This window comes from Harpegnathos saltator, unplaced genomic scaffold (genome assembly GCF_003227715.2).
Source record: "Harpegnathos saltator strain DR-91 unplaced genomic scaffold, Hsal_v8.6 scaffold515, whole genome shotgun sequence".
NCBI lineage: Eukaryota > Metazoa > Arthropoda > Insecta > Hymenoptera > Formicidae > Harpegnathos > Harpegnathos saltator.
In genome coordinates, this window is record NW_020230333.1 from 21,558 (window position 1) to 32,500 (window position 10,943).

General features: G+C 36.2%; 3 protein-coding genes across 14 annotated transcripts in view; 1 reads left to right on the forward strand and 2 right to left on the reverse strand.

Moving 5' to 3' along the window:
• Positions 1 to 435: 435 nt before the first annotated feature.
• LOC105186396 (WD repeat-containing protein 3) lies at positions 436 to 5,416 on the reverse strand. 3 transcript variants are annotated; one of them, XM_011146564.3, is made up of 15 exons: positions 5,275 to 5,416; positions 4,409 to 4,614; positions 4,102 to 4,311; positions 3,783 to 3,980; positions 3,528 to 3,692; positions 3,226 to 3,431; positions 3,017 to 3,152; positions 2,740 to 2,930; positions 2,458 to 2,653; positions 2,157 to 2,384; positions 1,657 to 1,926; positions 1,289 to 1,531; positions 1,052 to 1,218; positions 741 to 963; positions 436 to 643 (listed from the first exon to the last, which is right to left on the reverse strand). In XM_011146564.3, the coding sequence occupies exons 2-15, from the start codon at positions 4,577 to 4,579 to the stop codon at positions 479 to 481; spliced, it is 2,769 nt and encodes a 922-aa protein (XP_011144866.1). In that variant the 5' UTR covers positions 4,580 to 4,614; positions 5,275 to 5,416; the 3' UTR covers positions 436 to 478. The 3 variants fall into 3 exon arrangements, with proteins under 3 accessions (XP_011144866.1, XP_011144867.1, XP_011144864.1); XM_011146565.3 differs by having other exon boundaries at positions 5,348 to 5,403; XM_011146562.3 differs by lacking the exon at positions 5,275 to 5,416 and adding an exon at positions 4,726 to 5,044.
• Positions 5,417 to 6,294: 878 nt separating this feature from the next.
• LOC105186394 (sister chromatid cohesion protein DCC1) lies at positions 6,295 to 8,711 on the forward strand. 4 transcript variants are annotated; one of them, XM_011146558.3, is made up of 8 exons: positions 6,295 to 6,477; positions 6,610 to 6,783; positions 6,939 to 7,140; positions 7,235 to 7,427; positions 7,543 to 7,759; positions 7,848 to 7,957; positions 8,042 to 8,225; positions 8,295 to 8,711. In XM_011146558.3, the coding sequence occupies exons 1-8, from the start codon at positions 6,458 to 6,460 to the stop codon at positions 8,398 to 8,400; spliced, it is 1,206 nt and encodes a 401-aa protein (XP_011144860.1). In that variant the 5' UTR covers positions 6,295 to 6,457; the 3' UTR covers positions 8,401 to 8,711. The 4 variants fall into 4 exon arrangements, with proteins under 4 accessions (XP_011144860.1, XP_011144861.1, XP_011144862.1 ...); XM_011146559.3 differs by having other exon boundaries at positions 6,648 to 6,783; XM_011146560.3 differs by having other exon boundaries at positions 6,296 to 6,477; positions 6,708 to 6,783.
• Positions 8,524 to 10,943, reverse strand: part of Fak (protein tyrosine kinase 2 Fak) — a 60,959-nt gene continuing 58,539 nt past the window's right edge. For all 7 annotated transcript variants that reach the window (XM_025302840.1, XM_025302838.1, XM_025302837.1 and 4 more), the window contains one exon: positions 8,524 to 10,881. The gene's annotated coding sequence lies outside the window, so the exon portion shown is untranslated. The remainder of the gene's footprint in view (positions 10,882 to 10,943) is intronic.

A 10,943-nucleotide genomic window follows, 5' to 3' on the forward strand; every position in this document is an offset into this window, starting at 1 on the left:
CGTTCCGATATTCACTGCCAGTATTGAAAATATATATACTTTATGTCACATATATTATAGATTTTTCAGTACTGGCAGTGAATATCAGAACGCAGCCAAGGTAGATAGGTCGACACTTGCTAGTCTTTCGTCGTATAGCATACTCTGCGCAACGTTCCATTGGCTGTGTTCCGAAGTTCACTGCCAGTACTGAAAATACATAGTTTGTGTCACGTATATTATAGTATATTTTCAGTGCTGGCAGTGAATATTGGAACGCAGCCACTGTATCACGACGGAGGTCGCTAAATTCGAATTTTCATTTCTGCAGCACCGATACAGTGATATCAGTGAACGGAATCAAATCTAAAGAAAAAATAACTTTCGTAACTTAGACACTTTGTATAAATCATTTATTTATATCATTGATACAACAAAAATTATTATTTACATCAATTTGTATTTACATACAAAGACTTTTTAACGTGATGAATAAGATTTACAGATTCATGACTGCTCTCTTTATAGCCTTTTCCTTGTTCCTCCTGACTCTATTTCTCTGCTTACTATTTTTTGTAGCATCCCTGAAGAGTTTGACTCCTTCCCGTTCCTCGAGAACACGTTGCATATACATCATGCCGTGTAAATTGAGTCCTACGATATCCTGTGACAGATATATTAAATTTGTTTTATCGAATAAATTATCATGGAATAAAGTTCGTATGTAAAGTGCGAATAAAAGGTTGGTAATTTCGTTTTACCCTCAAAGCAGATATCTTTTCTATAGCGAGCGTCTTCACGTCCTCCACTATGGACAGAAGATTTCCACTAGCTACGGTGGGACCGTGATGAGCTTGTATCAAGCACAAAGCTAATCTAGCTAACAGTTCAGTGTGGTAATCTCTTTTCAGCAGTAGAGGTAACTTTTGCAGAATATCACACGCAGCGGAGAATGGCAGTAGCAGCAACGTTTCTTCTAATTCGCTGAAACGCACAATATATTTTTGGTCACGTTAGATAGTCAGGACAACGTTGTCATGTTGTCATCGGGCGTTTCATTTTCACATGTTACCTCGCTCTAACTCGTTTAAAAGTCTCCAATAAGAAATCCTCGGTGTTTGTGCAATCGTAACCTTGCATTAATGGAGGTAGTGATAGCACTGCTCCGGATGAAGCAACTTTCCTGGATTCTTCCTCGTATTGTTTGCTTATTTCCAAACATTCCAATATCAGTTCAGCCTAGTAAAAATATATACAATGTGAGACAAGTCTCTTAATTTTATCTCAGTAGTTTATCGATTTCACTCACAGCCTTCTCACTGCTAACGGTTTTCCTCGAAGGCAACGTCTGTTGCTTCTGCCCTAACACCATAGTGCTTTCCCCAGTGACTAATTCGTTTTCCTGCTGTGCCCTTTCTTCCTCCTCTTCGTCTTGCAACACCAAAGGTTCGTTAGTCTTCTCGTACAACCTTATTACCCTATCAGAACCGCACGATGCGACGTAAACGCCGTTCGATGAAACGCAGCAATTCCAACTTTCTCCAAAATGGCCCTACGACGATCGATTGTGTTATTGATTATAACGTAACGTGACTGAACCATCGTTAGTACCATTACATAGTATGTACATATGCTGATTCGTATAGATTTGTACATATATCTGAAACAATATATTACCTGTAATGTGACAATCTTTTGAAATATGTCGGCATCCCATTGCTTGATTTTGCCATCTTTCCCAGAGGTGAAGAAATGATGCGTACCAGGTACGAACGAGAGGCCCGTAACAGAATCGTCATGCGCAAAAATGGACTTGTGACAATCACCAAAATCTAGACCCCATATTTTAATATTTCGATCAGCAGAACCGGTTGCTAAAAGGGCAGAGTCGCTGGATATATCCATACACAATACTGGTAATTTGTGTCCATAAAGAGATCCGAAGAACTAATGATGAAAATGTGATAATTTTTAAAATCAAATGCTGGTAACATTAGCAGATAAGATTAGAAATAATGAATATATATATATATATATATATTATTTCTAATCTATACATATTACATATATATATATATATATATATATGTAATATATATAGATTAGAAATAATATATATATATATATATATATATATATATATAGTCATGTCATATGTCAGAGGATGACCATAGTACCTTAAAAGAGTCCACGAAAAAGATCTTAATGGTGCAGTCCAGTAAAGAAACAGCAACAAGTTTATTGTTCGGGCTTATTCTTACGCACAACACGCTCTCTTCCAAGCTGAGCGTTCTCGTGTGTACGACAGAGAGCACCTTTGCTTTGATTTGACTGTTGGAGTCTGGAATAAGTTCAAAGTTCCAAAACTTTACGGTATGATCACCACCACCGCTAGCAACCCCTTTCTGTTTGCAACAAAGTGTCAATTAGCTTTAAATTAGTAGTAGTTGTCGAAATATTTTAACTGCAAAGTATTACCAAATCGGGAAATAATGTCACGCTCCAGAGTTCTTTGGAATGTGCTGGTATTTCTTCCAAAATATCACCAGACGCGATATCGACGATGAGCATCTTACCATCTTTCAAACCAACAATTAGATGTTTATCACCTGGTACAAATGTTACTGTCAAAGCATAACCACACTGTACCGTGCGTAGACACGCTAACGTTGGCCTAAAAGAGATTGCGAAACAAAAGTGAAATTGATTTATATTTAATTTGTATAATAATGTATGTGTTTATGTGACAACGCTTGTTACCTGTTCCACAGTTTAATTGAGTCTCCACTAACAGTAGCGAATACTAAATTATCGGAGCTGAAACAAAGAGCACGTACGTCCTTGCGATGTCCGTGCATTGTTAATAAACGTAAAGAATTCACTTTAGCATCCTTCATGTCTACATACAGAGAGTGTAATTCGATCGAGTTGTTATTAGCTCCGACACATATCTGCTCGCAAAAAGTAATCGAATTAAACTTTAATTCGGCTTTCTGTATGTATGGCGAATTTAAATCTTTATTATATTATTACTAACTCTGAGTTCGTTTCCTTTGCCTATAATTAGATCAATTCCCTTGACTTTATCGGATATTCTAAAGGCAGATAAACGCCTTATTTCATCCATCATAGTCGGTGCAGTTGGTAGATCCTTCTCGGCATCCTTCCCTTCCCTATCGATAAGAGATATACATTTAAATGCTTGTGAAACTTTTTCACGGATATTTATCAAAAACTTTAACCCACTTCTGAGACTTTGCTCTCTCCTTCTTTAACCTCTTTGTGAATTTATCTCTCGCTTCGTCATTGGGCAATAAGTAAAACAATTCTATGGTATTCCCTACTCCGTGACATCCGATAACTCTGCACGTAGGGTCAACTTCTAACGAGACGACTCGGCCGGATTTAGCTCTTATTATGCTTCCTGCCTTTTCACATCTGATAGGATATTTCTAAAAGAAGACACTATATGTGTATATTACGTACATTATTTTTATCTCTCTATATAAAACTGTTCACTCTACAAACTTTGTGCGACAAGTACATACCATGTCTGTATCTACACTTTTGTCGTTGACATCTACATCGTCTACAGCAGTATTAAATTCGATATTTTTGTTATCGACAAAAGTTATTTTCCAAACATGCAATTCGGTATCGTTGCAACCTGTTATTAAGTATTTATCATCTTTTACCAATGCAAAACTCCAAACCTGCGTAAGACCGTTGAGATTCGTATCAACTAGTTTGACTAATATAAATGATATAGCCAGTAAGTATAAGAATATGATTGAATAAATTACTTCTGATCTATGGCCAATGAGAGTTTTGAAATTATGTTCTGTATCTAAATCCCAAAATTTCACATACGAGTCTTTACTGGAACTAATAAGAATATTGTGTTCCTTCGTAAATGCTAATTTGGTTACAACATCCTTGTGCCCAGTCAATCTACATATTCCAATTTCCCCGACAACATCCCAGACAATGATATCTGTATCCTATTGAATCGAGAATGTTACAGAAAATATACTATTATTATTAAATAATACTATTAAATATACTATTAATATGTTACAGAAAATATACTATTACTGACATAGTTGTTGGTAAAAAAATTACCTTGGAACCACTGGCTAATTTGTGTCCTAAAGCATCATACGCTAATGTTGTAATTGCAGACTTATGTCCTACAAATATGCTAATATTTTCACCAGAGCGTAAATCAAAAATTTTCACTGTCCCATCCGCGTAACCAACCGCAATGTGTCTTCTGTTAGGTGATGCAGCTAAACGTGTTACGTCCACTTTTTCACCGGATAACACTTGTGCCTGTAATTATTGTATAACTTAATAAAAGTAATAAAATAAAAATAGTAAATGGAATTTACCAAGTTTTCATCCCGTTTTTTCTATTTTTTTTAATTACCTTCTCACCAAGCCGTAAGTCCCAAATAAATACGTGTTCGCATGCCCCACTAGCGACAAATCTTCCTTCCTGATCTTCCAATGTTACGAAAATAACATTGCACCGAGAACTTGTAATTATGTTCGCATTACCTGCCGGAACATACCTCAGATATTGCTTAGTCAAGACCATCTTATTCCTCAAAGAAAAATTACTCAAGTTTGTCACTGCAATACATAATAAAGTTTTTAATGTAAAAACTATATTGTATAAAGTTTAACGTAAAATATATATTGCATAAGATTCAAAAACTTTTAAATTTCACAAAAATCTCTTACTTTGAGTAATTATACAGTTCAGAGGTCTCGCTTCCAAAATCGATAAATTTATATTCAATCGACGCGTATTTACGCGTATAAAATGAAAGAATTTGAAAGGAAAAAAGCTCGTTCATGAAGCAAGGTATTAATTGTTAAAATTGACGACTGTTTAAGTTATAAAGCATGTCACATCGACGATACGTAATGACATGAACATATTCTGCAGCCACGTGCTCATGATCCGTGGCCACACGCCTCGCTCATAAATGCATGCGCATGGCCACATGTGCGTACAAAAAAGCGCGAGTTTGAAACATACGTGAATATCTATTAAATCTTGCTATTATACATTAAATCTGGAACTATTAGAATTAATTGAGACTATTGTAATTGGACTGACTGCAGTACATATATTTATTAACTAAACCTAACTTACCTTAACTAAAACTAACCTAACCTAACCTAACGACAAACTGCATAATTATCCCAGATTCTTTCGCTTTGTGTAAAAACACGTCGATTGAACAGAAATTTCATAATATTGAGGCTCCTAAACTGTATAATTACCTTATTTTGAAATACAAGGAGTCTGTTTTATCCGCGAATAAAAGATCTTCAGTTTATTATTCATATGTTTAACCTTAATGTCTCTCACTTGATCGACGATCAGGTAACAATTGTAGTCTGTTCTTTTCAGCTGCACTGCGGAACTAGTGCAATAAGTTAGAATGAGACAACTATATTTTTTCTCACTTTAACTTATTGCACCAGTTCCGCAGTGCAGCTAAAAAGAACAGACCAAATACCAAACAAATCTGGATTCTCGCTGTCTCGCATGTGTACGATAATATTGGCTGCGTTCCGAAATTCACTGCCAGTACTGAAATCTATGGTATACGTGACACAAACCATGTATTTTCAGTACTGGCAGTGGATTTCGGAACGCAGCCATTATAACGCCCGGTTAAGGCCAGCGGCACACGGTGCTTGTTTTCGGTGCTTGCTGGATTGCTTTCTGGATGAAAATACTGCATTCTGATTGGTGCATTTCCATCCATCTTCGGAAATGTACCAATCAGAACGCAGTATTTTCGTCCAGCGAGCAAACCAGCACGAAAACAAGTACCGTGTGCCGCTGGCTTAACATTGGTCATGTGCAGCGGGAAAAAACTGCTCCGCTCCGTTCCGTAGCAAACGTCTCTGATTGGTACGTCTGTTCGGACCTGCCAAAAATTTAAAACAATTCTCCAATCATAAACATTTCAGCGGAGCAGTTTTCTCCGCTGAACGTGAGACCATTGTAGGCTGCGTTCCGATATTCACTGCCAGCACTGAAATTCTATAGTATGACGTGACACAAACTATGTATTTTCAGTACTGGCAGTGAATTTCGGAACGCAGCCATAATACCACGTCTACAATAGAAGCCATAGAGTCGTAAGTCGTACAAATTGACCAATCGCGGTCGACTATTTTTCTCCTACCGGACTATGATTGGTCAATTTCTACGACTTACGACTCTACGACTTCTATTGTAGACGAGGTATAACTAGAAAGAACAGACCCAAGATAATGTAAGCTTTTTATTTTCTGAGAAGTACAACTCAACGAAAGATCCGACGAAGGACTTCTTCGCGGAACAGTTCGGAATATCACTCCATTATCGTGCGGCAAATGAAAGAGATTTTTTTGGCAGCGAAATCGAACAGTAATAAATATCAAGAAGTCGCAAACAGCAAAGTATCCATCAATGGAATCTATTGATGAAAGGTAAACAAAGCATATTGTACAGTTGTTCCAGGAGTAGTTCCAAGCGATTTGTACGTACGACTTAATTGTAATTATATTATATTTCATATACACTGTTATGTATGAATATAAATGCGATGCACCCTTGTCAAGGGATATTCGCACAAAGGAGGATGTTCGCCTGGTTTTAGACTTGGCTACAATCAGAGAGTCTGAATTAAATCCTTTGACGCAATGTCTGTATCCTATAGGAGATCACAAGATTGACAATTTGATATTATTAGAAGTAGACAAGCATATATGGGAAGCATTGAACGAAGGGGACACGTATGTTGTACAGTTATGAGCGTAATTGTTAATTTACTCGAGTTTTTATAATAAATAAATTTTCATCATTTCTTGCTTATACATTAACAATATAAATTATCATTCTACAGTGTAAAATGATTATGTGACGATTACAAATGATTTTGTGATAATAGAGTATCATTTCGCGGCAGTAAGCATGATGATGCTGTATTATGTACAAAAAATCGGACCTATGAGATCAAAGAAGCTGAAATATCAAATTCGTGGTTGTTGGTGCCAAACTTGAAGCTGAATGAGGCTGCTTGTGTAAAGGAAATAACCGACAGAACTATAGAGAGAAGAAATATAAGGGAAATATTCTCTTCATATTATGAGGTAAGGGGTAACACTTGGTGCGATATTAAATAAAATATTTAATTATACAACAAATTGCAAAGACTCATTACAAAGACTGCGTTATATGTTTCAGGTAAAGGAGACCAAACCTAACCTGGCAAATTTATCTACTCTACTCGCACCTTCATCCTTTAATGGACTGGAATATGAATCTGGCATAGATCAAGAGACTTTGTACACTTGGGAGAGACTACAGAATGAATTACAGGCCAGTGATTATGAATTAAGGCAAGCTCTAGAGGATTTTTTGATAGCTGATATAGATGGTATACTATATACGTTTATATGTGTCTATATTTACATTAAATTATCTCACTAATAAGAATGATGTTGCCCAACTTGAAGCTTTGATACTTTTTTTCTTTTTTCCTTTTTTGCTAGGATACTTGCGTCTTGTGTCGCTCGATATAGAAACAAGAGGTTTAAATTTGATGTTAGGTTATTTCGGAGAGCAGTCTTGGGAGCTCGATGAGGTAGATAAAGAGAGTACTCACGAATGTTTGAAGGAACTTATTCACGAGCCAGTGTTTAATGCTATATTTGGAAGATATACAGGGCCGAGCACAAGGATGAAAGCTGATGGTAGTCCATTGTACAAGTGTGTATGTTATTAAAGTATAAGTATCTTAGTAGTTAAGGAAAGACCCGCGCAATAATTCACATTTGTTAGATATGTGATATTACAGATATGATGAAAAGAAATGCTGCGCGATGATGGCAAAGATTCTTTTGGCCGCTTCTCCCATTACCGAGTACAGAGAATTTATGGATACATGGCAAAATGGAACTCCCGAAAGTATGTAATTTGATCAGTGTACCTCGAACGAGCCCTTATTTCGATTTACTTATACTGCATCTAAAATTTATTGCTTGTCCTTAGAGATGCAGCCGAGAGAAGAATATTTATGTGGTTTGGCTTTTGTAACGTACAATGCCTCAAAGATACAGAAGGAAGTTGTATCTTGCCCGGAAACGGATTTGTCGAACAACATTCACGACAGACTGAACGAACTGTTCCAAATCAAGGCCAAGTGGACTCCTGAAGAAATAACTCCTTACATCATGTACGTGAAAAAGTTATAAATTCTTCACTTTCTGTGTCTTATATAATTTTTATATTCTAATTTTTTTAGACGTTTTACAAGTGGTAAGATGAATGCCAATGCGCTCCTGACGAAATATGCCAGATGTTCCACGAAAAACGGTATTAAGTACTATGGGTCGAGACATGGCAAATAATTTCTGCTTCGACGACTATATTTACTTACATGGTATGCAGTTGGTCACTTTTTATAGGTATGCGATATATTACTTATATTAATGACAAAACAATAGGATTTGTAACGTATAACGCTCCAGAAATGTTGAAATCATACGCGCAGTTTATTTTACTCGTGGTCACAATACATAGTTACATTTACACAATTTATAAATATTTTTAGTATGAGAGAAATGAGATTACATATGATTTATTTTTATCGTCTCTTGCTTAACCGATATAATAGCGTCATTATCGGTGGTACATTGTTGGTATCCCACCGCTTAAAAGACCATAATGTTATATTAGAGAATAATTATCAATTTTCATGGCCAACAATTCTCTTCGCATTGACTATGAAATTGCCGTTTTATCATAGAAGCATTCCGCTATTGCTTGCGAAATTTTTCATTAATGCGCCTGACATTATCAATAGTTATACAATGGAATATAACGTGTTCCTCGCAAATGCAGTGAGTTGAATAATAAACCTGGGTCATTCCTAAATTGGATGCGATTTTGTTACGAGCTATTATGTGTCAAATGAAAAATGAAAAAATTTACATTAATGCATGATATCAAGTAGAAGATGAAATCGTTTCGTTTATGAATAATGCTGTGGGAAACAATGCGTAAAAGTACATTGCGCACGCGCGCGCGCACACACACACACACACACACGCACACGCGCGCGCGCGCGAGAAAAAGCTATCCATGTAAGTATAAACTTTATACAAGTAAATTTGAAAACCAAATTTGTATATGAGTTTGTAACTTGTAGAATATAATATAATATAATGTCTCTTGCAAACCAGAGAGAAATATTCGCAACAGTAAGTAATACAATTCAATATATGGAATAAAAGTGATAAGAAGACTGCTGTAGGAAACATGTATACATGCCGTTTTTATAAAACACATCGATTAAATTGGTGATTGGCCCGAACGTTAATCGTTAATCGTTTTTCTCAAATATAGTGCAGTAAGTATCATTCGTATATGCGCTCTCTCGCAACATAAGCTGAAAAACTTCCGCATATGCTTCCGACGGAAAGAGGTGCCGTCGATGATTATAAATGCTCATTGCAAATCGAGAATTACTTCGCATCTCAACTCGACGAAATCTGCAATGCAAACGTTATATTCTTGTTTCTTTCGAGCATACAAGCACGCCTTGGCACATGAATCTTTAAAGCCACATACCATTTATAATATACTGAATTTACATTTCACAAACTACAAGAGTTTTCTTTCGTGCCAATTATAACGATACAAGCAAGATGTGTCAATATAATGATGCGCATAATGTCCCGGGATATGAAGGGTATTCCTAGGCGAGTAGGCGAGAGGCTGAGCTATCCCAGGAACACAAGAGAAAAATGTGTATCTTTTCTTTCGCTTTTAGAATATCTGAATGCGATGATTTAATACGACAAATATGCCGTACGTATGCTCACATGTATCGCTGCAAATGCATCGATAAGAATGCATTAATGATACTCCTTTATGTAAAGATGAAACTTCTTAAAAATATCGTCTCGTAGGAACTGACTCGCCGCTGAAAGGTGGTTTTTGTTTTTTTTTTTTTCTTTTCTTGCCTCTTATAAAACATTTCGTATAAACGTCGCAAAAAGGTACGAATCATTAAATAATTATCTAATAGAAATAACATACAATTCGCCCGCTCTTTTTACAACATTATAGTCGCCCTCCGCAGAGTATACTCCTATACGTAGGAAATAGACTATGAAATTACGAACTTGTATTAAAAACAACATTATAAGTCGTTATGTCTACAAGAAATTATATTCTCGCGTAATATTGATTGAAGAGAGAATTCGTTCGTTTAAATATATATTTATAAACATATACACATATACGCACGCCCTAATATACGTTTGCATGTATGTATATATATCGTCAACCGACTACGAGATGACACAAATGAAACTAAAAAATCTTCATTCAATCTCTATGTGAATTCAACTGCACTACTGCGGCACTAATGCGAATAGTAAATGAATGCGAGAGACACGTTTCTCGTTAGATAACGTTGATAACGCTAATAATCGAGTAAATCGCGCGTGTAAACACCTACTACTTGCGCGCACGGCAAAACTTATCTTTGCGTCACCTCGTACATGTAGTTCTCATGTAACAAGTGGTAACGATAATTCTAAAGCTTTGGAGTTGCGATATTTCATTGTAGCTGTGACTTAAATTCTCTAGTGATAAACCTCCCTACTGCTACAACTAATGAATACTGCTCCTATCTATAAGTACGCTGATATATGCAAATTTCCTGCATATTTAATTAAATTGTTAAAAAGAGCTAAGAAGCACAAACACTAGATCTCCCGTTGTTGAAGTAAGTAATTCGTGTAGATGTGTAACTACACGGGTAACTTGGTAGGATGCCGTGTCTATTTATATACATACTAAGCGAATGATCCGAAGTAGTCCTGGAATCAGTATATTCAGTAGTGACAATTGCTTTCGGTGTCGCTCACACGAGGAAAGACGT